The 26,984-nt window shown below is 43.5% G+C and overlaps 1 protein-coding gene across 2 annotated transcripts; it reads right to left on the bottom strand.

Annotated features, from left to right (window-relative positions):
- Positions 1–262: 262 nt before the first annotated feature.
- Positions 263–25,969, bottom strand: dhx15 (DEAH (Asp-Glu-Ala-His) box helicase 15). 2 transcript variants are annotated; one of them, XM_005742984.1, is made up of 14 exons: positions 25,745–25,969; positions 23,776–24,082; positions 22,241–22,434; positions 21,748–21,907; positions 20,293–20,511; positions 16,843–17,010; positions 9,519–9,605; positions 8,963–9,112; positions 8,349–8,457; positions 4,187–4,378; positions 3,000–3,122; positions 2,713–2,903; positions 1,704–1,873; positions 263–896 (listed from the first exon to the last, which is right to left on the bottom strand). In XM_005742984.1, the coding sequence occupies exons 1-14, from the start codon at positions 25,753–25,755 to the stop codon at positions 779–781; spliced, it is 2,199 nt and encodes a 732-aa protein (XP_005743041.1). In that variant the 5' UTR covers positions 25,756–25,969; the 3' UTR covers positions 263–778. The 2 variants fall into 2 exon arrangements, with proteins under 2 accessions (XP_005743041.1, XP_005743040.1); XM_005742983.1 differs by lacking the exon at positions 25,745–25,969 and adding an exon at positions 25,581–25,727.
- Positions 25,970–26,984: the final 1,015 nt, after the last annotated feature.

Genomic DNA, 26,984 nt, shown 5'->3' with positions numbered 1-26,984 from the left:
ACACAAAGCAGTACAGCCAGAACAGGCTCCAGCGCAGCAGGGATTTCACACTGATCTTGCTCCGAAACATTTGCAATTAACATCCCCCTCTCCCCAACTGTTTCTGAAGCTATCAATATCCCAGTAAGAAGATTTAACTTCCCTCAAGAGCCGGGAAACGAGCTGGATTTGGCAGGTCAGGACGTGTGCGCACGTGAGGGTGAAGACAGAAAGTTTATGTACAGATTATCCTGTTATTTTAACGCAGACGGAGGAAGAAACATCTTATTACAAAAGCCATTTTATTAAGTTGAACAGATGACAGGAAATGGGACAGGAAATTATCTCCATGACAAGAGAACATTACATTTCACCTGCATCAAAATGCAGTATAAATTACATTTGATCATCATAACAAAGTAAAACAACAGCCAAGAATCCCAAGGTGGGATTTGTTATTTTGGGTGTTTTTTTTTTTAAGAGGAATGTTGAAATTCACATGAAACAACATGCTTCAGGTGTAAATGACTAATGACTAAACTCCTGATAACCACTCATCATCTGTAGTCCTTTTTTCTTGTAGTGCTTTAACCATGTTGGCTTAAAGAAAACAAAGTGGCCGTCGAAGGTCAATTCATCATTGATTTTAAAACCACTACGCATTCAATACACAGGAGCAAAAATAGAGTTCAGAACGATGAAAATAAAACAAATAAAATATACAGAAAACCTAAAGAGCGTCTTCATTTTGTACAGGCGGGCGAGGACGCGGCTCCTGCAGCGGCACATGCAAACCTTCTTAGTACTGAGTGTATTCCTTGGATGAGAGTTTTGCAATGATACGCTCCAACTGTCTCTTAGCTTCACACTGGGGGAAGTTACTCATCTCGTAGTACTGCGGGGCAATTTTCACCAGCCTAGAAAAGAAAGCAAGTAAACATTAGTCACAAAAATTGTCTTCGGTGTTTACTTGTGGGAGAGTGCCGTTCTTCCATATTCACACTCCGACTACTGGTGCGGGTTCGGCAATTTGATCCTTAATTGGACGAGGTCACGGGGGGGGGGAACGTGCATACGAGGTTTGTTGCGGTTTTGCTGCTAGCGCAACGATGCTCATAAGTCGACGCTGGTATGACTGCAATCTTATTTTTATTAGATCCTTGTCATAATTGCTTTTGTCAGCCTTTTTATAACCATAAAAATCGCAACATTTCAGTGGCTCCAGCTGGTCGCAAAGAACAAGATATCACAATTAGCTTTGGGAATGTGTGATAGGAGGCCTTTTTTTATCATTTGATAACATTTTTATGGAGCAAACAATTAGCTGATTGTGAAAATAATTGCTAGATTAACCGATAGTGGCTGTGTGCTGCAGTGACTCATAGCTGAAATGAAAACTTGAGAATTAAAAACATTTAAAGACTTTCACGTGTAGCAGGGTCATTTTTACGCACAACGTTAGTTCCTCATAACCATCAACGTGATTGCCTGTGCTGGTGAAGAGTCTTGGTAAACATTTAAAGTGCACCAATGTTACTGGCAGGAATTGTGATGTTTATGGCGGACACAATTTGCCTTTGAGAAGCAGGCCACAATTGGGATATGTTTGTGACCAGTAGTTTATCGTGCACCAGCACCACTCATTTGAGGCAGAAATGCACAAAGGTAGTGCAGGTTGATAAATTAAAGTGCCCCTTACTCAGAATGAAACTGCTGAAACTCACCACTCGGGTTTGATGTCTGTGCATGTGCGGATGTAATTCTTGGTGGTGAGCACAAACTCGTTGTAAAGCACCCACTCCGGTTTGTGGTCCAGCACGGTGGAGGGGTGCAGCTGTACGACTTGGTTGTCCTTCACGGTCAGGTAGTGGCCTGTGCGCTCCAGGTGAGCAATCTGTTCAAACCGCAGCAAGACGGAAAACCCCATGAAATCCAGAAAAAGTCAAAACAAGTACACACACACACACATCTTTTACTGGTGTGTGTGTGTGCGTGTGTGTTAATCATGCAGTCCCATTACAATCTAAGAAGTAAATTATTAATGCTTTGATTAAAAAAAAACTAGCAAGACATTTGAGGCTAATTCGTAGCGAGTGAGGTTTTTTTTTTTGTGTGTGCTGTGGTCGAGCTGCATTGGCGGCTGTGATTAACCAAGGCAATCAGTCTCAATAAAGGCCTTTCCAAACAAAGACATGATCTCAAACAGTGCGAACGCCTGAACACGAGCTGCAAATTTGTCTCCGAGATAAAGGTTAATGTTGACAAATATTTAAATATTAACGCCATAATTCAACTTGTCAGGTTGCTTGTTTCAGGTAGCCCTGAAAATGGCTTTTTGCAAAACTGCCATTTGTTTTCCTGAGCGAGAAACAAATTGATTTCATTTCTTGTTATGTGCTTAAAACAAGCAGCTCGCTGGTGCGTGTGCACGAGTGCGCGTGTGCTTGCTTGGGGTAGAAGAAGAAGAAGGAGAAGAAGAAAAAAAGGCAGCTCTCGGCTGCTTTTGCAGTTTGTACAAATGTTTGGCACAAAAATACTTCAATGAGCATCAGATTAGCAGAGGAGCTGTATACAGACAGCGTTTGCTCAAATATGAAATGTCACAAAACAACAACAACAAATAAATAAATAAAGGAAAGCAAAATAATGACACTGGCAACACGATGAGAGACTAAACAGCACATCGAACCTTACAAAACTTAAGAAACAAAAAAGGCCCAGATTCACACTGACCTGCATGAAAAAGCCCGTGACCAGTGCTCGGCGGATGTTGATGTAGTAGTCTCTGCTGCTGAACTCAGTGCTCCTTCGCGGTAGGCTGAAGCGGTCCATGATCCTGGACAGCTGCTGCCTTACGTTATCTGCTGACATCAGCGAGCGGTAGTTGACAAAGTTGTCATAGCACCATTGAGTGGAATCGTGGTCTGTGTGGGAAGAGAGCAACTTAGGGTTAAGGAGCATTTAAAAAAGGGAAAAAATGAATCTAATCAGTGAAACGTGTGGGGAAACAGGCCGCTCACTCTGTTTAAAGGCATGGTAGACGTTGAGCAACGTTAGGTGGTCTCCGTCGATGTGGGCGAAGCGCATCTTGGCCTCGTCAGCCACCTTCTTGGCCTCCGTGGGTCGCACAAAGCACTGTGGGACTAAACAAGGTTGGTATAGGCCCCAACACAGCCGCCCATAGGGATAAGTTAAGCAAATCCCACAGAGAGGAACAAGGCCTCAGCTCAAGAGAGGCACAGAGCACTTCACAGGGCACACTGCATTGCCAAGTGATTACGGTGGAAAAAGGAAAGGAGGGTCCAAAGAGAAGGGAAGGAGGATGGGTTTCTCTGTCCTGATCTGCTACACTCTGGCTACAGCCAGTCAAAACAGCCCCTCCCACCCTACACCTGACAGTGATGTGGACTTCCCCCGGACTCTTTGTTCTGCCCTCTCCCCCTGCACGAACTCGCTGTGAATTGCTTAACGCCAAACCTGCTTGATTGTAGCTTTAATGGGTAAAAGCTGTGTTTATTGAGCCTCATGGTTGGTTGCTGTGGCGGCACCGCTCTCAGGTGTACTTTTGCTGCTTACTTTAATGAACTCAGCAAAAACCTGCCATCCTGAAACACCTGCTTTAAGTGCGCACCACGTCCGAGCACCTAGTTAAATCCATTTCCCCGCTCTCAAAGACCCTCACGCTCCCTTCAAAGGCGTCAAGATTCATCTCAATGAGCAGCATTCTGCTTTGGCAAGCCCAAAGTGCAATTACTGCTGTAGCATGCTGGTGCTGCTCCAGCTACACCTATACATTTTGTACAGACATGTAGTTTTTTTCCCCCCCTCCCCTTCCTCGCAAATAACAGCTGACACCATTGACTTTATCAACTGCTTTTCCTGTACTGAAGTTCAGTAGGTACACATTACGCCAATACTAAGGAGACCTCAACTTCTGGACTGCTGATATTTTAATAACCGCACACAAAACCTGAAACCAGTCAGGGCTTTGGTATGCATCAAATAGACCCATTTAAATCCTTGTGTCACCACTACTAAACCAACAAGAAGGGTCAAAGAATGAATAAAGGGCTCTTAGAAGATAAAGAAGCTGCTCTGTAAATTTCCTTACAGCTCACTGGTCATTTGGGAGGAATGGCCAATGAGCACAGGAAATGGAAAGAGTAGCAGATCAGACCCAAGCAGCGGGGCCAGCCCTGAGCATTACCTGACAACATGGCAGTGATGGAGAGGATCTCATTGGAACAGTTGAATTCACAGCTGGCGATGACCATCTTGGCCAGCTGGGGGTCCAGGGGGAACTCTGCCATCATGGAGCCCAGCTCGGTCAGGTCACCGTCGTCGTTGAGCGCTGCCAGGTAGTTCAGCAACTCCAGGGCTCGCATCAGGGTCTCTGGAGCTGGAGGAGACAGAGCGGGAGAGATGGGCCATTAAAATGCTCCAAGCCCATGGGCAAAACACACACAGATGGCTGAAACAGACAATTTGCAGAACTGTCATTCTTTCATTGCAGCAACACTTGAGGAGGACAGTTTGGGACTCATTCACACACAATTATGTCAGAATTGATTAATACTGCCGTACTCCATGCTCACATTTAGAAGTGAGATAAGAGGTCAAGTTAACCGTTTAGCTAATTTAGCTAAATGTGCTAAATGTGCTAGTCGCAGCTTTGTGGGTTTCATATGACAGTGAGCTAAAACATCTGAGACACGGTTCCTGCCAAGAGAAGTCATTTGATCCTGGAGCTGCAACAGGAAGGAGGAGTGTGTGAAGGTTTCATTAATTTTATTAATGTACTGCTGCTATTTCACTGACTGCAAAAGTGTGGCGGCCACAGATTGTCTGATTTAATCAGACAATCTCATGGCAGCAACTTGATGCACTTAGGCACATAGACACATACACTTGGTAAAGATGGACCACTGAACTTTAAATGAAACAACATAACAAGAGAAAAAAGGTGCAGAAGAGCATCTCTGAACACGCAAAACGCGAAGGAGATGGGCTGCAGCCGCAGAAGTCTGGGCCCCACTCCTCTCAGCTAGGAAAGGAAACAGGCGCTACAGTACACAGGCTTATGAAAACTGAGCAACAGAAGATTGTCTGCTCTCATGAGCTTTAATTTCTGCTCCAACATTCAGATGGCAGGCTCAGAGTTTGGGATCGACAATGAAAGCACAGCTCCATCCTGCTTGAGCAATGTAAGATGATGAACACTGTAGGTATACTTCAAGCAGGATAACAAACCATGTCACGAAGCTAAAATCATACAAACAGGTTTCTTAAATACGACAGCCATGATTGGCCTCCACAGACACCTGATCGAAATCCACTAGAGCACCTTTGGGATGTTGGTGGAACAGGAGATTCACATTATGAATGCGCAGCTGAAAAATCTGCAGCAACATTTTTTTATTTGTAAAAATAGTTGCTGGTAACATTAGTCTGAAATGATGCATTAACTAATGCAAATCTAGAATATAAAAACAAGTCAAATAAAATCCACTTGGCAATGGCCTGGCAGAAAGCGCCTAATCTGCAGATTCGATTATAGCAAACAATATTAATTAACGTCCTATTTTGATTTGCACACCTAATAAATTAATCTACTTAATCAATGCCAACTGGACGAAAATATTCAGAGCAATTGAGGAACAGTCCGACACGCTAGGGTTTCCTGTTTGTGTCTTCACGGTCAGATTAAATTTACAGCTGTTAATTTAAGTAGTACATAAAGAAAATCAATCACAATCAAGCTACTGCATTTCAAAACTTCACTCTTTAAATGTGGGGAAACAGCTGGGTCACGAGTTAAAATGTACTGACTAAAAGCGATTTCCTTATTCAAGGACTTACTAAGACCTGGAAAAGAGAAGCACAGTCCATGGAATCAGTCATAAATTAGATCAACCAGCACATTAAAAGAAGTTAAAAACCCAAAGAAAAGGAAGAAAAGGTAGCGTTTCCATCACCTGCTGCGCTCTGAAGTTTCACTATGTGACGGCCAGAATTACACCAGACGTAATCATGGCAGAGCTCATTTTTCATCCTCCGCTCAAGCAATCCTAAACAACTAATGCAATTACAGGGGAACTTTCTACTTAATGCTTCAACACAAAAGGCTTCCACCGTTTGGTTAAAAGATTTTTCCTCCAGATGCAATTATTGACCTTTGGCTCCCGAGAGCTGAAGCCTAATGACCAGTTGCATGTTAACTGAAAATTAGCTCAAGCGCGGGCTGCGGCGCTCGCTCTCTTTCGTTTCTCTCAAGTGCTTTCCCCCACCCCCCCAAAAAAAATTCAATTTCAAAAAGCAGGGAGGTGTTTTTTTATGATTAACAAATATTGATTTGGGGCATCAACGCTACTTTTTTTCCTTTCTATACACAAAGTGAGTGCCGGTCACATTACTTAGCAACAACAGTAGCTTGTGTGGGCCTGCACAAAAGGTGAAAATCTGATTTCCAAGTACCGCTAGCGTTAAGAACCCGAGTGGAAATTCAATCTATACCCAACGCGACTCATCAGAAAGTAAGTATTGACTGTCTCAACACACAAGAATCCGATATATTAACCAAGGGCCAAATCAATGAGGCGAAAGGCTAAAGGTACATTAAACCACATTGGCTTTGAAAGGTACTTCTTTGGAAATGTCACGAGGAAAATGAATCCCACCCAGCCAAGTCCTTGTGTAAATCGCTACTGATTTCTTTTTGGATTTTCCATTTGGTTGTCTGGCTCGCACTGTCGCTCCTGTGTTTAGCGAGCAGGAAGCGGGGTGGACAAAGGAAGAAATAACCTACGTACTTGAGCATTTCACGGTAAGGGGGGAGGATTAAGGTTCCAATTCACATTACAGACAAGCAAACACAAAAAACTACTTTGGGTTTGGAGGCTGATCATCGCTGGGGAAAAGGCCTGGACTCAAATCCAACATGCGTGGAAATAATAAAAAATGTATGTCGAACAATAATTACAGTTGCCTCAGAAAGTTGCCAATTTGAAACGAACACCTTTAAGCCAAAAACATGATTAAAGGGGTTCAATGGCCAAAAAAACAAAGAAAAAAAACATTCTATCACGAGACTATTGTCTCACTGTATTTCCCGACTGCCCAGAGACACTACACTGACCTGTATTTTCTCCGAGGCAGGCCTCTGACACGGCATATCACAATTGATCCGCTGTAAATAGCCGTTATAAAACCCTCTCTGGGAACTCCTCAGACTTAAAGCAGACTTCATTTGTTGCACCCAACTAGCTGCAGCTTCCAGCCTGCTCAGGAGCTATTTAGGAGAAACCTTCTGCAGAGAGTGGCTCAAATCAATAAAAAGGTGATCCTCCCCCCTCTCTTTTGCCCGACTGTTCCCGGTTAGACTCGGCCTGTCCTCGTATGTTGATGTATATCCTTGCGTTTTTGCGAGAAACGTGGGAGTGGTGGTGGTGGAGGTCAGTCACGTTTCTCTGGAGGAATATAGAGGGAAGGCAATAGCCAAGGTGATAGCGCTGCTATTGATGTAACCAATTTCATTCTCAAAATGGCGTTTGCCACAGTGGACGGGGAGAGATGGGTTTAATCTCAGAGGTGAGATGAAAACTATATTATGGTGAGAAAAAGGGTGGAGGGAAGAGGAGGAGGTTAAGGATAGGGAAAGGAGGGGTGGTCTCCTCCAGAAGACGTGGGAACACACACACACACACACACACACACACACACACACACACACACACTCCTGGTGAATGCCATAACTTAGCACCTCGAGGGAGAAGAGGTCTGTGTTTTGGCACAGATCGAGCAGGATTTGGATATAATTCAAGCAACAGTGACAGGCGGTGCATAAACTAAGTGATCAGCCAGAATACTAACTGCACACATCAGTCATTTCTCAGTCTGAACAGCAATAATAGAAATTTAGAGCGGATTCCTCATAAAAACTGCAAGATACTAGTGTGTAGTCCATGTCTATCACAACACATATCCTCAGATCTCCAAACATTCACTATGTTTTATTTGATGTCTGCCAAGATCCCTTCTTTGCTTTGTTGTTTTTCCCAAGTGACGCTGCCAACCCAGATTTGATATCGTACATCAAAGCAACTGCAGCTCGACTAAATGTTGCTCGATTTCATAACAGTTTGTAAGTGTATTCATCCTGATTCAGAGAGCGCTAATCAAATTCAAGATCTCAATATTCTTTGATTCTTTGGTTAACTGACACCTCTGGTCGCTGTCAGCTGCAAAGTAATATAAATCTACATGAAATCGAGCAATAAAGAAGAGCTATTGTGCTAAACCATGCAAACAGAAGGAGGTAGGCTTAAAGGGGAGCTGAAACTGCTTGTTTCAGACTGTGGATGTACACTAACCTGGTGGGTCCATGAAGTCGAAATGCACCAGGTCATCAATGCCCAGTTTCTTGAGCTGCAGCACCACAGAGCCCAGATTAGACCTCAGGATTTCTGGATACGTGTTGTCCTGTGCCAGTAAAGAGGTACAAAAGAAGCCCGAGGAACAATTCAAAATGAATTCGTCAGGCCTGCTTATTATCTACTCATGCATCACTCATATGTCAACTTGAACAGAGACCGGGGGTCTGGGGCATTCGAAGGGCTATTTAACTTGTTTAAAAAAATTCCCTTTGCCACTCGGCGTGATGTGAAAGAATTAGCTTGTTAAAGTGGAGAACTGGGCCCCCACGGGTCCATTTGTCACAAGGTGGCCGTGTCATTAACGGGGGTTATGAGGAAGGGTGGAAAAAAGGTGCGTTTTAGCACCGGGCTCCTGGAATGATAATTCGCTTGAACTGGGAATCGAGGAGTTCTAAGAGCAAATATTGCATAATAGAAAGCTTTTCCAGCTAGAAGGCTGCTCTGGGGGAATACAAAGTGCTTGTGGCACTGCAGAATGTGAGATATGAGAATCAATCATGTGTTTACAACTTGTACAATTTTAATGGTTTTCAAACTGCTTTGCTTCTTACCTGCATTTCTGTCTTGTAAGCTTTCTCTGTGTAAAGCCGGAAACACTTTCCCGGGCGTGTACGTCCGGCACGGCCTGCCCTCTGCTGGGCTGAGGCCTTGCTGATGGCTGTGACCAAGAGGGATTCCACTCGGATTCGTGGGTTATACACCTGAGAGGGAAACGAGGTCAATGAGTAATTTCATCTGAATAAAAACTAGGGTAGAGTAAAAAAAAAAAAAAAGCTAGTATTTTTTATTCATTTTTTTTTAAACCCACCTACAATCTACTATATATACAAGCAGCAAACAAAAAGAAGATGTACAATACACACGCGCGCACAATCCACCTTGGAGCATATATAATCTCTTTTTGTGCCATGTGTATGACTTGGCTCTAGGCTGGTGAAATGTCAGAGGAATAAATAACAGGCTTTTCCATCTTTGCTGCTGTCAGGTGTGCACTGCTGTGTTTATCTGGGGATTCTCAGGCAACAGAAGCAGATGATCGCGGCAGATAAAGAGTGGTGGGAGAAGATGTGGGGGGGGGATGGTGGCAGGGAGAAAAGGGAAGCTAACCTTTTGCTTGGCAAATCCGGGATCAATTACAAACACCACCCCATCGATGGTCAGGGACGTCTCGGCGATGTTTGTTGACACGACGACCTGTGAAAACGAGAAGACGCGAGTTAAGAAATGATGCGCCCGGGGACTTTGAAGGGACTGATGAGACCCGAGACTGGTCTGCTACAATTTGATACATAAAACTGCATGAAAATAGTTTGAGCAAACCATTAAGATGCATAAAAAACATAGCATGAATACAAAAACATCATTATACCTATCAGAAAGAAGTTCCTCTGGTAAGAAAGGTTCAGATAACCTCATACAAAGTGCTGAGAAATCAGTGATCCTTAAACATTAGAGAGAAAAACAAACGTGGATATCAGCGTCTGCTCTGATGTGAGCCAGCTCAACGAGTCTGCAGAGATCAATGTTTGCAGGCTGCCGAGCGAGCCCAACAAAGCGACACCACAACAGTTTCTGCAATCTAGTGCTATCAACAGATTTGTGCACAGTGCTGGCTTGGTGCTCGGTGTCTCATCGAATAAAAATTACTCGAGTTTTGTGTGCACACGTGTGTGTGTGGCTGGAGTCTCTATCTCCGGCATGTCGCTGGGTTTGTTGGGATGTCAGCTTCCCTCTTTTGGAAAGCTTTTCAAACCCACAGAGCAGTCTTCATTTAATGGGTTCTGTTAGGTGGCCTGCTTTTTAAAACATGGTGTGCGACAGTGGTTAGCACTTTCATCAAAAACATCTTTTTCCTCCCCTCTAATTGAGGGCTGCTGCAAATCTCTCATGTGAACCGAAAACGCGTCTCTTGATATGTGCGACACCGCTGTCTGCAGACATGCCAACTTACCCCTCAACGCTGCAATGCCGGCTCCTTCAAAGCCACACTTGCAACACAACCAGAGGCAAATAACACTGAAAATATCTCACATTTAATTTAGTTCTAAATATTCTGGAAGACTGTGTCAATCAAAGTTTTGCTACACAATATATGTACACCAATCAGGCGTACCATTATAACCAACTGCCTAACATTGTGTTAGTCTCCCATCAAAGCCACACACGTGCCCATTATTCCTGCTTCAAACATCAACTTTGAGCACAAAATATTCACTTCCTCCCTGATATATCCCACCCACTAACAGGTGCCACGATGAAGAGATAATCAGGGTTATTCACTGCAGTCATAATGTTATCCCCGATCATTGCAAGAGCTGTAAGAAAATAGTAGTTACTTATATCGCTTAATAAAAAAAAGCAACTGAATAAATCTGCAGAATTATTTTCATTCCAGGCATTCAGGAGTTATGAGCTGATGGATTAAAAATAGTTTAAGGAAGAGAAAAAACGGGAAAGGAAATAAGAATATAAGTGAAAATTAGCTGCTTGGTTTATGAGATGATGAATGATCCCAAACAGCAAAGATGTCAATGACAAATGACAGCTGAATCGAAGCAAATAAAAAAGATGTGCATTGAATGAGTCACATGAAACTATGGGTCTCTCACTGTCAGCATAAACACAAACAGAGGGAAAGTAGCAGGCAGGCAGATCTACAGCTACACTCACGCGAACCTTGACCGCTGCCAGGCTCAGTTCTGCTTATATAACGCTGGAAACTGACCGGACACAGAAACCTTTTTAACTCATCAAGGCGGTGGGGGCAGTGTCACAGCCCACTCTGCTGGCAGCTGCCAGTTTAAAATTTGAGGGTTTCTGGGGTGAAAAAAATAAAATAAAGATGCCTCCACACTTAGCCCCCGCCTTCTGGCCGGCTCAACATTTACCAGGTCAGGAACAAGCTGCAGGCTGACCTGAGGAGCAATTTGGTGGTAGCTGTCCGCGCTTCTTGGTTAGTCTTCATAATAAAATGCCAAGCACAAAACCAAACAGGTCTCTGTGGTCTTTGCTGATACAGGTCCACAGAACCAATTTTGCACACTTGACACACTTCCTTTGTAGCTGTGCCTCTTCAGCTGTCTTCAAGCTGTGAGCCTTGGAGACTTTTAAATCCCACCTTTTAAGCGAGGATTTTACTTCAGCCACAGAATGCCTGACTATTTAGTTATTAATGCCAGAGAGGGCTTCTTTTTTTCCCTCTTTCAGCCCTTGACCTCGAGTAATTCACCTGTCGAAACCACATTCCCCTTAGCATTCAAGCCCGCAAATAGAGAGATGGCAATAAATGCTGGTATGAAACTGATCACATGGCACTATCTGCCAAATGGCTGGCTTTTATACAAGGAGTTCCTGGCTATTTTAATTTCGATTTAAATGAAAGTACTAGAGGTTTTATAAATAACAGGCCAAACGGTTCAAAAGCTAAAAGTACAATCATGGCCTACTGCCACAGCAATAGGCTGCGAATCTGTGGTAGCAATATAAAACCACTGTGAAAGATTAAAATGTTTATTCCCAGTGTTTCTCACACACTTTGCAAACAACTTCCTGAAACTAAGTCTGCAAAAAAATCTAAGTTTCAGGTAATTTCGGAGGTTTGAAACAAAGAAAACAGAATGAAAAAGGCTTTTCATGTCATTACAATAGAGTATGCTCATATTAATAAAAATCCCCCTGACTCAAACCTTCAGACTGCTCTAAATGCTCAGTTTAAACTTGGGATGAGCCTCGCTCCAGACCAAGATGCTATTCTTCAAGAACCCAAAGCCACGACTAGACCTTAATTTATTACCGCTTCGATTTTACTCTGCACAACTTTGCTCATATTTGCCGTAAGATTACTTTTAATCTGCGCCGCCTTTTCCTTTTTCTTCAAGGTAATCAATGTGTGTGCATTGTAATTTATCCCGCATGATGCTTCTCAGCCAATTAAAAGATTTATTCAGAGCGCGTGTGAAAAAGGAAAACTAAGTGAGGAGACACAAGCTGTAAGAGCAGTAAGTCCGGGAATCAGAGAGAAAATAGATTTTAGTTTAGTTTACATGGAAAATGTAGTTGATGAAAAAAAAAAAAAGAAAGAAGGGGAAACCTGAACTGCTTTTTTAAAATTTTTATTTATGAACACAAACCTTATTTTACTTGAAATAAGAAAAGAAAATTTATTATTTTATTGTGAAAATGAATAATAAATATTACTGAAATAATGCTGACTTTAACTTCCTTTTGCAACTGTTGACTGTATATTAATACTTTATGATATTGCAGAGCTTTGTGTGAGGAAATGTTCTCTAACTAGACCTCATTAAATTTTAATTGAACACCCCTGATCTACAGAAACAAGGGTATGGTCATCTCGTGGCACAGAATGGAGATGAAAACGCTCGTAAGGGGTCAACTGTAACAAGGCTGTTTACAGACAGCTGGAGTGAGAATGGCTCCGAACAAAACTGTTCACGTGAAGTCAAAGAAATGGAGGGTGTAGCATACGGCCAAGAAGTGTAGTGAAAAATATTCTGCATAGTTAACAAGACAATATAACCACATAATAAAGAGTGTAATAATAATACCCCATCCAGGTCAGTAATGGCTCATCCTTTCCTTGTGCTAACTACGTTGGGCATTTCTTGCATTTTATCACAGTGGAAAACAAACAAAGTGAAACATACATGAGTCAATGCATGTAGTGGAAACGTCTTCTTAAAAGGTCTCTAAGCTACTGGAGACAGGTTTTATGTAAATGTAAAAGAAGGACGCCTTTTCCTTTTTGTATATAGAAAAAAATACAATCCCAGGCTCTGAACTACAAAGCAAAGAATCACAAGGTACCTAAAAAACGATCCCAATGACAGGTAATAGCTTGAAGGGCTGTTGGTGACCGAAAGTTTGAAAACAGCCACATGACTGGGAGACCAATTACCCGCAGCAGCAGTCTGGGATTAAAGTAGCTGGCCAAAAAAAGGGACGAGATCAGGCGATCGGACAGATATGTCAGCGGCCAACATCTCAGCGAGCAATGAAAGGCATGGAAAGCTTCAAAGTCCAGTTAAAAAAAAAAGAAAGCCAAGTGAAGGTTGCCACCCTCCTGCGTGTTGGGATGCAGTCAGTTGCTCTAGCAGATGCCTCACATGACACCCTCTCACATTTCATGATCATATGGGTGAGACCTCATTGACTGCATTGATTCTGAAGGATTATCCAGGCCAGGCCCATTACACTGAACGCAGGCTTGCTCCTTCCAGTCTGCTGCTGCACTGGATAACCCTGGCCTCTTCATCAGTAATATCATTAGAACATCATCTCTGCATGTTATGTCTGGGTTATTACCTGCAAGAGAGCAAGTACTATAGCTAACTCGGGCCATCTTTCACATCCCCTGCTGAGGAACGCGTGCTTGTTGACAAATAAAGCCTTCCCCTGACCGAGGGAAGCAGAACGTGCAGAGTCGCTGCACCCACACTCAAAGCTCATTGAAACAGAATAGAAAAGTGACATTTGGAGGAAATATTTCAAACGTGACAATGCTAAAAAACAATCCTAACACTCATCATAGCACACTTATTAGAGACAATCTGTGAGATGCTGGAAAGCAAAGCGAGATTATGGTCTTTATTGGCAATTATTCAATTTCTGACTTGATTTTAAATGATAAAACTGCTCAGAATGGAAGATCAGTGGCTTTCCTGGAGAAATAGCGCAATGACGAGCTAGTGCTTTATGTTAATTGAGGGGTGCCTAATGCAGTCGTTAGCATGCATAGTGGCAGATGTGGCGAACCTTAATTCTTCTTCACTACTTTCTCTTGGGCTGGCTTAGATGACATCTCTGCATTTTTCACTTGATGAGTCGCTCAGTCAGTCACTGAGGAGAAGCACATTTACTTCAAGCGTGGCAACTTTAGATGCCACCTCCACCAATTCAACAGGCACGTGACAAATGGGGGGTGGGGGGGGGAGGACAAACTGCTGCTCTGAAGCTCAAAGTGCTCGCCGGCTCAACAGTGAGGACCAGCAAATTCACTTTATTTCATGTATGAACTGAACACATGGGTATCGTGAAGACATCGCCGAAATTTATCCACCAAGAGAAGAGCAAGGTAACAACATCACTGTTATTTAAGTGGTGCAGTCCCAGTGGGGTGAGCTCTAACACATCAGACAAATGTCCATATACAACCGCAACCAAACGGGGGCCACTGCCAGAGCAAAGTAATATTAAAAGGCTTCCCCCAAGCAACACTGGCCATACTTCACATCAACATCCCCTTGAACAGCAAAAGAAAATACTGGCAATGATATCTGAACTTATGAAAAAGATCTTATCCAGTACTGGGCCACTTAAGCCTCTGCAGCACACATGCAGCTCATTTAAACAGAAAGCCTGAAGAAATTTCAAGGCTCAGGACAGTAATTGGAGGAGGGATTTGTGCCCAAATGTTTGATCTACACCACGAGGGGAGGACCTCTGTGTGGGCCTTGCTGGAAGTTAGGCTTGGCAGTGCGCTGGTACATCAGGGTATTATACATCCCAACAGTATGATTTTCAATAGTGTTTAAAATAAACATCACAGCTTTTCCTCTTTCTTTTAAAATAACACAGATGTTTGGAAGTGAACAAAAACACAAAGCAAAAAGAAGGAAGTATGTGCTCGTGAAGAGCCAGTTGAAATTACAACTGTTTCCCTCCACAGACAGGTGGCTAAAGAGCGTAACTCTTTAAAATGCCAGTTTGACAACACCACTGGTGGATTGTGTCTATTCAGCCCACTTTGTCTGTGCCTGCAGCAGCAGAGTCACAGGACCGTTTGACAAGTATCTAAGGAAAGAGGCAGTTAGCTACTAATCTAATCTAACTCATCTAAACGTGACAAAACACTGCTGTTAAATGCTGCAGAGCTAGCACTAGCAGCTTTCTTTCTACAAGTCATAGTGTCTACAGTATTAACCTGCACTGGACGTGTCTATGCAGTGCTCCAGCTGTATGTAGTAACCACTGTTACATAGTATGGCATTCACATATTATATTCCCCAAAGTCCTGTGCCTCCATAAGAAACAAAACAATATAGATGAAGAATTTAAAGGACTTTTTTTCTAATTTCTTGTTGATTTTAAAACATTTATAAAGTACTGGAATCAGTGTATACAACATAGTCACAGGAAGAAAAAAATAACCGGGCCACCAGTTATGCATTTCCATTTTTCTTTTTCAGAACTGCTACAAATAAGTGTTTTACACACTCCTCTATAAATCATCTACAGCAGTTTAATTTAGGATCATTTTTTAAATGAGACGCATTGAATAAATTGCTTATATGTGGTCGTTTTTCCTGAAGGAAACGTATATCACACCTGGTTAGTTGGAGGATTGTTGGAAAGTTAAAAATCTGTCCTTTTTGTAAGGAAATCATGTATCTGCAATTTCTTATGTTTCTCTTTTTTGTAAGGAAACATGTCATGTAATAAACTGCTCTTCGCCGGAGTGTAATGGCAGTTTTTTTCTTGGTTTTATTCATTATTAAACATAAATACCATCATATGCCATAAACCCTGGCAAAATGTCAGTAAGTTAGGAAAAAAAAAAAAAAGATACCACACAAGCCTATAAGAAATACAAACTTGATGGCCGACCTGCTTAATGTGACATATTTAACTTTGACAGCCCATAAATATTTTCGCTGCTCATATGTCAGCCTGATCTGCCTCAATTAGAGGGGTTGTAGCAATGAGTCATTCATCAACACCGTCCCCTATCAGATGTTGGGATGAGTGTTTACTCATTTGCTGGCAGCTATGAGATTCGGATATTCTGTCAGATCCCTAGCCAACAGTGTGACGGTGCAGGTGGTGCTGCTGCTGCTGCTGTGGTTAAGAGCCCCTGTGAATAGAAACTGTCACACAAAAGAGAGGAACTCTTTCGTGTCTGTATCAATAGAAGGATCATCCACTCCTCTGCGATCAAGTGACTGAAGGAAGATTGTACGGCAAGAAGAGTCCTGTTTTCGGTCATCCCATATAAAGTGCATCTTTTACACGGTTTTATAAAGCAGAGGTCTGAGGCCTGTTTTTTTTTCCCCCAGTACCAGCAGGCTCTGTGTAAATGTAGAGGAAAGATAAAAACGACTGAGAATGCAGTACTTTCCTCAGGCTCGGAGGGCATGAGTAATACCCCAGTTATAATTTAGAGCAGAGAATTGCATGCTGACAAAAGCAGCATATGTTGTGTGAGTCAGTTCTGTGCTAAAGCTGAGAAAGGGAAAAAAGTTTCAGTCCCTTCCTTCCTTCCAGCTCCCTCACTTTACCCACCTTATTCCCCATCTGGCCTTTCTACACCAACCACACTCAATTTCTCTTCACTTAGCCTCCACCCCTCCCGCCCATCTCCCCGTTTCTACCTCCCCCTCTGTGTGTTTTTATAGCAACAGGGCAGCTATACCTTTCTTCCGATGGCGCCATTTGGTTTATTGGGCGGGGGTGGCTCAAAGATCCTCTGCTGCTGCTGTGGAGGCAGCGTCGAGTACAGCGGGATGATTTTGATATCGCCGACTTCGGGCCCCAGGTCGTCAACCTCCCTCTTAATTCGCTTGCAGGCTTCGTCGATTTCCTGAAAGATTGGGAGCACAACAATTAATCCAGGTGCTGCTTGTGTATGCAAACGCCAAAAGAAATAAATAAATTGAGCCGGATGCGAACAACACCTGGATAAACAATGGCGGTGAATCCGGATGACAGAGGGAAGGCAAGAGGAGGAGGAGGAGGAGGCAGCGGCGGCCGGGGGAAAGCGTGATTCCCTGCTACAGTACATTTGTTCTAACTATCGCTCCATCTCACGGAGGAAATTAAACCTGGACTGCAGTATGCTTTGCTGAGCTCCCTGTGGCTCTGTTGTCAAATGCAGCAATCATGGAAAACATGGACGCGCATGCTCTGAAGGCACACGCACAGAGCCAGACAGACTCAAACAGGGTTCATTATTCCACAGTGCAGTATTGTAGAGGGGGAATGTGATATGAGACTGCAGCGCTGATGCATAACCAGCGGCAAATCATGGCAGATCAGTTTAGTGAAGCTGAACGTTCCAGAGCCGGTGGGCTGGCAGACAGACAGCAGGCCTGAGTCGCACTAGGAATGAGGAAAGCACCATAGTGAACACTGGGTTAGGGCCTGTTCTCCAAAGAATATGACAATATCATTTTAAATCTACTAAATATGCTTAAATATTCCAGAGCCCTGGAATATGATTATCACTATCACTCTTCCCACAGATATACTTTCATGTCTTTAACATCTCTGAAAGTTTTAAGAAGTTTCTTGCATGGCCCCAAAGAACATTTCTGAATAGCTCCCACCGTTGAGAACCATTCTCTTACTTCCTTTAACACCAATCGTTTAATCTCATGAAGCCGCAGTATTATTAGTGCTACGGGTGTCACTTTACTGCTGATGCTGTTGCACCACCTGCAGGCCCGTGGGAGCAATGCAGCAGCGGAGGCACTGACGAGCATGCCCTTTGATTCCAAACTTATTCTAGTGGCGCTCACAGAGATAAAAATGGGCCACATCAGAGGTCTCTACACATCCTTTTCATCCCCAAGTCTGTAAATAAAATATGCATTCTGAACTTCTCGGGGATTTTTCATCCTCCTTTAAAACATACTGTGCTTTTGTTGAGTTTAAGCGTGACTAAAACTGACTTCATTTGGAGCCGCCGTGTGAAGCCACACTCGCCTTGATATGAGAAAAGACCATTGTGAAGCCCCTCCCTCCCTGTTTTTCTTCTGGACTGCGAATGTGTTACTAGCTCTGTTTGTCCCCTTGTTCATCGCATTAAGTCAAACCCCGCTGATGGCCATGTGCTTCTTAATCAACACAGTGACAAGTGGAAAACGGTAAATCTGAATGGATTGGTAAAATTAGCCTCAGTATTAATAGCCTATCAAGCCTCTGGAAGCAGCAGCTGCCATGGAGGGGAAAAAAAGTGGACCTCTTTGCCAAAATGCTGGAAGCAAGCTGGCTGTCTAGTCCCTTAGGGACATGGAGACAAAGTATGTGTGTTCGTGTCCCCCTGCGTGTGTCTGTACACACACAGGGGCACTTGGCCAGTGTCGGGAACCTGTCCACCAGCTCTCCCTGTGACCCCAGAAGCAACAATCTACAGCCAAGCTAATAACCGACACATTTAGGAACTCCTCTTGACTAGCAAACAACCCCCGCCGCCAATCATGTTTTGATGTTAGCTGCTGAGGGGGAAGCTTAAATATTAGGACTTATCTTTGCTCGACAGCTGTGATAAGTTTCGACTTTCTTGTTTGGAGTTGGTGCTTCAGTTCTATTTGTTTATGGAAGCTAAATATCTCAGAGAAGAAAAATAAACTGCGGAAGAGAGAGGATGGGAGTTGTGTGCGTTTCCTCTCCGTCTGTTATAAATTAAACAGTCAGATAAAAAGAGTCTATGGCTTTGCTGTGGATCTGCCTCCCAATCATTAGTCTACATCAAAGTTGCTGGGAGACTGAAGAGGTTAAGAAGCGCTTGAGGGGCGTGCTGCTGCACCCTTTGAACAACCATCTCTGCCAGACCTAACACACATTAACTTCTTTAACTCAATTAGGGGAGGGTGATAATGAACTCACCGTGGGAGTGCGGTCAGTAATACCTTAGCTTGACACTGTGTGGGTGTAGGTGTGTGTGGGGCTGGACTTTAAATCAACAAATTACATCTAAACTTAAAAAACAAAGGAGAAAAAAAAAAAAAAAAAAAAAAAAGCACAGCCTCTCAATATCCCAGACCTTTCTTCTCATTCATCGGAGCAGCTGGGATGCCACTAAATCTAAAAATCAATTAGCGCTCCTCAAAGGAGACCACTTCAAACACCATGCCACCCCAATGACTTTATCCTGTTTGTAACAAGCTGCATATTGATCCTGCTTTGACAAATGAAACCGACGTAGGTGTACTACAACAGCCAAGTAGGTGTCGACTGACAAATAATTACTGCTAATAAACACCTCACTGTCCCATGGAAATGAGAAACCCACAACAACCAAACTAGTACGTTGCAGGAAAGATGGGGGACGCGTCATTGTAAACTTACATCCTCCTTTACATCCACCACTAATCACATGATCTCATTTTGTCAAAATGCTGAGAGGATATTCACACCAGCACGGCCGCTGCTGGATCTGTCAGGCTTCTCCTGTCTAGTGATCAGGAGATTGAAACATTTGTTGCTGCTTTTCTGTGTGTGTGTCTGCGTGTGTGTGTGTGTGTTCACCCAGCTGTGACCAAATTCATCACTTTGGGCATGGACCCTGCCCTCCATTACACATCAGTGGACAACATTTGCAGGGAGGGGAAAAAAAATAATAAATGACTTAATTTTTGAGATTTGTGGAAAGGGCAGAATCTGGGTCACTTCTCTCTTTTCTTTTTTTTTTTTGGTTTTATTTTTTCCTCCTCCCTCCAGCCGCTGTACAAATCCTGGAGGTTTCCAAAAACGCATCTATCAATCTGAGAATTATTAATTTCCTGTGCAGAGAGTACGCGCCTGTGTGTGCGTGCGAGTGCGCTCCAAACAGTTTATGCGAGCGACTGATCTATGTAATTAGATTAATATGCAGATGCTTAACTTAAAGATGAAATTGATTTAATGGTTTCAATTTCTATGAAGCACAGACAGCACACAGTCACGAGTTCCAGCTGCTTAAACCTTTTATTTCATAGCAGATTAACCATATTTGTGTTTAGGACTGTTAGTCTGAAAATTAAATGAATAAATAAATAAGCTGGGATTGGCCATATGACATAAAATTAGAAATTAATAAACTCAGTTGTACTGTTTAGAACATGACACCAGTAACATCAGGAGAATCTGCAAGGCAGTTTACCTCTTGTCCAGTGAGGAAGAGCAAAGCGTCCCCCTCATCCTCCTCACACATGTGGATCTGGATCACGGTGCGGATGGCCGCCTCCAGATAGTCCCGCTCTGGCTCCGGTGTGTAGAAAATCTCCACGGGGTGCGTGCGTCCCGGGATGGTTAGCAGTGGGCAGTTGTCAAAGTACACCTGGAACTTACCGGCGTCGAGTGTGGCGCTCATGACGATGACCTGAACCGAGAAGGACACGGGAAATCGAGAGAGCGACGTGTTAACGCGTCTGTGAGGCTCAACGTGCTCGTGAAAGCGGTTAAAGAAAACGTAAAGACAGCAGAGTGTAAATCACCATGGCAGCGAGCACTCGAATGAGGAATCATTTAACATTTTAAATAGCTTGATGATGATTGGAGGATGAGGACATATATTAAGTAGACACACGTGTGAGCAATTAAAGGATAGATGAGGACGGGATGGATAACGCTGTGAATTTAGGTTGAAGCACAAGCTCAAGATGGCGTCTATAATGTGGTACTTGGCATTACAATCCAAGTCAGTGACCTCCACAGAGCTATGACAGTCCTTGTTCCTGATGTTGGATACACAATGTTCTCTCCAGATCCATTAGATAGAGTGCATTAGGATTCTGATGGGAAACGCGTCTCCCATTTTCAATCTCAAACATTTTCAGGGGCCAGCGTCTCTGCATTTCGCTTTACGCTCTGCGAGACATCATAATTGCTCTTAATCAAGGCAAATTAAACTTTCAAATTCGGTAGGCGATAGGGATGAAGGAGATAGAGGGGTGTGGGTGGATGATCATTCCCAATAACCTAGACCTCATTTAACAGTCTGCGAACAACAATCTAACCTTTGATTCCACGCTGACAAACAACCAGTCATTATCCATCTGCTTTATGAGAATTATGCCTGGCACGCTCTACCCTATAAAACTCCTGCCTGCTTCTGTGCTCCCATCCACACCGACACGTTTGCTGTTCTGCTACTGGTTAGCTGGTTTAAAAACAGCCCTACGTCTCTGAGAGGCAATCTCCACCGTTGCTGCAGTGCAGAACACATTTCTGCATTTCTGAAGCTAACAGGATTGTTTCCTCCCCCCGTTCCCTCAGCAGATACACAGCTGTCAGGCATGAGGACACTGTCAACAAATGTGACAAAAGAGACGAGTGACAGAAGAGGGACATAAACACCGGCTGCGAGCGAATGTATCCTTAGGGCAAGTATTATGTACGTCTCCAGCAGCGTTTTAGAAACCGTAAGAGGAACACATTTTTTGCAAATAATGCAAAACAGCGATTGACAGATAAAACCGGAACATGTGGAAGCTCGCTCCTTAAAATCAATGTATCAGCTGCCCAAAAGCACTGCAGTAACTAATGATGAAATTAAGGCAATAGGAACAAAAACATTGAGTGAACTGAGTGTATTTCTGAAAGCTGTTTTTTTTACCTTTAGGTCAGGCCTCTGGCGGACCACCTCCTTGAGGACCCCCATGAGGATGTCTGTAGCTAATGTGCGTTCGTGGGCCTCGTCCAGAATGATGACACCATAGCGCTCCAGCAGGGGATCGTTCATGGCCTCCCGCAGCAGCATTCCATCTGTCATGTACCTGGGAGAACAGCATCCATGCAGTAAACACGGTTTGTGAAGCCTGATCATATATTCACCCTCTATCATTACGTAAAACCGCATTATCTGAATAAAACCTGCTTCAAATAGAAGCAAGTGGGGATCCCAAAGGGACATCCTCCCCTTTGAAAGTGCTTCTGGGCAGAACTGTGTTAATACATTATACCTGACTACTTTATTACAGCTTATTTATTTACTCGGGCTACTGAATGAAACTGCAACCAGCAAACTGCTATTGTTATTCTTGCCAGTTTTCTGCAATTATCAGCTTCAATACAGCTGTAGGCTTTAATTTGAAAAACATCCTTCTTACTTGAGGACGGTCTTGGCAGAGCTGCAGTCCTCAAACCTGATGGAGTAGCCCACCTCCTGGCCCAGCATGACATCCATCTCATCTGCAACCCTCTGGGCAACGCTCATGGCCGCTACCCTCCTGGGCTGGGTGCAGGCTACGGCTCTCTTTGGTCCCGGCAATGACCGGACCATGTCTACGCACCACTGGGGGATCTGGAACACAGCGGACAAGTCGGCTTTTGTTTGAACCAAAGAGTGTTTATAGATGTGCGAGAAACAAGAGCAGGACTGCAGGTCAGATAAAAGCAGGGCGCTGGATGTGAAGGTCAAATGCAGATGTCTGATTAAAACCACAGAGAGCAATACTGCGTTCATTAATACAACCTGCTGGGTCCTGCAAAGCCTTTACTGATTAAAGTCAAAACATTTACTGCAGATATGCTGCTAAAAACAAAAGCAGCTACATAAGATATTTTTTAGAGTCATCCATTCTCTCCCAGTTCACTGTCTTCTTCAGCAGGTATGAGTGAACTGACTTGCTATCTGCAACATCAAGCTTGCCGAGGCTGCAAAGCAGAACAAGGACCGCTGTCGCACAAGTATAAGATGCTGGAGTTCATGTGCAGGACAAGAAACTCACTTAAGACGCAGCAGAATCATTCAATAGTCAGAGAGTACATTGCAAATAAAAGATCTGCAGTGAGCTATAGTGTTACAGCAGCTAGTACTGCAGCCTCACAGCAAGAGGGTTCCTTCAAATGGCAGCCAAGGCCTTTCTGTGCGGGTTCTCTGGGTACTCCAGCTTCCTCCCACAGTTCAAAGGTATGCATGTTAGCTTCAACTGTTGGATTTGTGACAGACTGGCAACCGGTTCAGGATGCATCTTGCCTTCTGCCTTATGACAGTTGGCAGAAGTTGGCCACTTCCTCTGCAACCTTGAGCTGGACAATCATGTCCACACATACCCACTAACAATGATTTAATTGAATGATTTATCACTATTAAAGTGATAAGATGACAATCATTTAGCGCACATTAAAAACAACTTTTACTTTGGTGGTCCTTTACTGTGGTTGCATCTATATGAGACCGCTTTGCTGCTAGGTTTTAAAATTCACAGTGACTGTGAGGAACACATATTTTATACCATTGCCAAAGCAGAAAGCACTGACAAGATTACACGTTTTCATTTTAACAAGTGTTTGGAAGATACTTTATATTCACCTCAGGAGGAGGCCACAGCTCAGCCAGTGATTTACTCTAATTTTCTCTCATGTTAATATAAAAAACAGACAACCCAGCTCTTTCAAGAACTTAAAATAAACTTAACAACCGCAAACTGGGAATCAGCTCAGCAACGGAACTGTTTAAAATGCATCATCTGTTCATTCCACCCTGTTTTTAAAGATATAATTATACCAATTTTAGTCGCAGAATTTCTAGCTTTCATTTAATGTGACACAGTTTCATCAAAAGATTAAAAAATATATATATATTGGAGGAGGCTAATGGAAAATTATAGAAATAAAACTGCTGCATATTTTGCCTTTCTACCTGTGTAGTCTTTCCAGAGCCTGTCTCTCCCACCAGCACAAAAGACTGGTTCCGCATCAGGATCTCAGTGAAGCGCTCTCTGTACTCCCACACGGGAAGCTGCAGCCGCTTGTTGAGGATCTCATAGTAGCGTGGCGTGTGGGGCAGGTTAGTGAAGGGGTTGATCTGCTGCTGTATACCGGGTTGCTTAAGGAAGCCGGCGATGCCTGCAGCTGGGTTCGTAGGCACCCCGGACGGCTTCACATCTCTGTCCTTGTCACGGTCTCGATCGCGGTCCCGCGACCTCTCGTCACGGTCTCTGTCGCGCCTGTGAGGGCGAGATGCATGAGTTTAAGATTTCATGAAGCACTGCCACACGAACCAACAGATTTTTTTGCGACACAACAACACATCATTAAACAAAGATACGCACATAATTAGACACAAGAGGCCCAACTCGGGACAAACATTGCTCAAATGTTAGGTCACGTCAAGAGCTTTTCTTTAAAAAAAAAAAATCCCATGAAAAGGTTACTGCACATTCTTATTCACGGTGGCTTACCCACTGCAAAAAGCAATCTAATCAAGTGTAGCATGCAAAGGTCACAGATAAACTAATCGTCCACGGTATTCTTGCTTCTTTTGCAAAAGGACATATTAAATGCCTTAAGATCACACGAGAACCATAAACACTGTCGCATCAGCTGCAAAAAGCTTTGAGGTGTCATAACTAGACATTATTAGACAGTGATGCTGGGTACACACACAGGCCAGATGCATCAGATGCTGTGCTTATATAACACGTGACACATTAGTACCTCTGATACACAAGGTGGTGCCCAGTATGGCAGGGCAGCCTTAAACGCTCAGCTGCGAATTTAATCAAATATGTAATACAAATGCAACGAAATTTTAACTACTAAAAACTTCTCAGCTCTACACAACTCTAGAGATTCACTGACAGCAAGGCCAAACATGACTGTCAGAAGAGGGGGTGGCAAGACTTTGTGTGTGTGCTAGTAAGCATCTCTTAGCATTCACGTCCATGACTGTGGGAGTGCTGCAATATACACGCATAGCTCCTTCATGTTCATTTACACTTATTTACGTTAGTAATGGCACTGAACTTCTTATAGGTCACATAACGGGTTGTTTTATCTCAACGCCTCCTGCCGTGTGTTTGTTTTATTTCTCTGTCGCCTAAGGTCAAACGCGATGGGAGATGCACAGCAATGACCCTGAGGCTGAATCTGCAAGGGTCCTCCTCAACTTGCTCCAGGCCCGGCAGGTGCCTATCCACACTGCGGACCCTTGCAGACAAGGTACCAAAGCAGCCCGGGGTATGACAGCGACTGTCAGGGGTCTTCTTTTGTACGCTGACCCAGCCAGCATGGTGTCCCGTGTACAACTCATAAGAAACTTTCCTTGTGCGATTTTTACTAAGCGCTGCACGCCATACCAGCCGAGAACTCAACATCACCTGCTGAGTTTGTGTGACGAAAATTTTGACCTTAGCACTAAAGAAACACTTAGCACCGGTTAGCATGGGACGTTAGCCACGTGCAGAAAGGACCAGGCCGATGGCTGACCGACTGTGTGCTAAGTGCTTTGGTGGAGAACCATTGCTAGATTTCACCTCCATATGTGACCCCATCAGTAGAATAACTGAACACTTTGTTACCTGCTGGAGCTAAATTGTTAGCTGACCGTGTTTAGCATACGTGCTAGCATAGCTAGTTAGCGTCGGAGCAACAACAATCAGGCTGCAGAGGTTTAAAAACAGCACAACGGCTTAACGCTAAAATATGAGGACTACCGTCACATACCCATCGGAGGACCTCTTTTTACTCGACGAATGATCGTCACCCAAATCTAAACGATGTCGCTTAGACATCTCCCACTGGTATCAGTCCAAACAGCGGCTAATTATTCCATTCAGATTCTGCCCAAACCGTTACACACCGGCAAAATGGCGACCGGAAGCTCTTACCTCATCATCATTATCCTTGACAAAAATGACTCGAAAGCCGCGATTTTACTGTGAGACCCGCTAAGCACGCTGTAAAAAGAAAAAACCCAAACAAAATCGTCCCGACTTTACTGACTCGTGCGCATAATGCGGTCCATGAAGGTTATCGCGGTGCCTGCAGATACAGTGCAGCGGGTTTGGGATGTGGGGGAGGATGCAGGAGGTCCGCTGCTTCTCTCGAGGAGAGTCGGGATGATGTGCCCGCCAAACAACATCATACGCACACATACAGACACGGGCACTACTTCAGGCTCGCCCCCTTCAGTTCAGAGCTTTGTGTCAACAAAAGATCAAATCATCTGGAAATATTTTTAATGTGCATACATTTAAAAAAAATCTATATGAACACATCAGAATGCAAACATTTGTTCTGGGGAGTAAAACTGGTGGGGACCCTTAAATCCTCTGCGGGGACTCCAGGCTGTATTTTAACCTTTAAATTTACATATTTGTATCTACTTAATATTTTTCACATAACCAGAGCAGAGCTGCCGGTTCACATGCCACTGCAAAGTTGCTTTTCTACGTGTCTAATAAACTTCAAAAGCCTCTATGGTTGTGCATGTTCATATATTCTGTTATTTTCAGTTAACTTAAGGCAAACACTGACTTCACAAATAACACATGCAAAAAATTTGCAGTTTGATTTAAGTAATAAGCTTATATCCATCGGTTAGTTTCAATTTTATTTATATAGCGCCAAATCACAACAACAGTCACCTCAAGCCACTTTTTACTGTAAGTTAAAGACAATAAAAACAAAGTAAACAAGCACTTGGCGGCAGCGGGAAGGAAAAACTCCCTTTTAACAGGAAGAACCCTCCAGCAGGACCAGGCTCAGGGAAGGGCAGCCATCTGCCCTGACTAGTTGGAGGTGAGGGGAGGGAGACAGGACAAACGACTCAATGTGGAAGAGTTCCAGAAGTTAATAATAACTAATGACTAAATTTAGAGTGGTGTATAAACACATATGGATTGAAAAGAGATGAGTGGATCCATTCATTCATCCATCCACCCTTCACAGGTCGCCGGTCCATCGCAGGGTCCTCGTATCCATTTAAAGCCCTCTTAATTAACACTCTTTGAAAACCCTTTTTTGGCTGCCTCCATCAGGATATGTATTGTCATGCACTCAGTTTTTCATTAATGGGTGCATTAGCCTAATTATTATCTTCAGTTTCATACACATGTACCACTTGTC

The sequence above is a fragment of the Pundamilia nyererei genome, unplaced genomic scaffold (assembly GCF_000239375.1).
Source record: "Pundamilia nyererei isolate P.nyererei 1_Seehausen unplaced genomic scaffold, PunNye1.0 scaffold00126, whole genome shotgun sequence".
Classification (NCBI taxonomy): domain Eukaryota; kingdom Metazoa; phylum Chordata; class Actinopteri; order Cichliformes; family Cichlidae; genus Pundamilia; species Pundamilia nyererei.
Note: the sequence above shows the minus strand (reverse complement) of the source record. Positions and strands in the feature narration are given on the sequence as shown.

Bases quoted from the DNA above. Each gene is read 5' to 3' on its own strand.
- dhx15 (XM_005742983.1), bottom strand. From the start codon at position 25,648: ATGTCTAAGCGACATCGTTTAGATTTGGGTGACGATCATTCGTCGAGT. The intron at 20,512-21,747 runs GTAAAAAAAACA...TTCTCGGTTCAG, and splicing joins GCCAGAGGCCTGACCTAAAG to GTCATCGTCATGAGCGCCAC. The intron at 8,458-8,962 runs GTAAGAAGCAAA...TTACTGGCACAG, and splicing joins CTTACAAGACAGAAATGCAG to GACAACACGTATCCAGAAAT.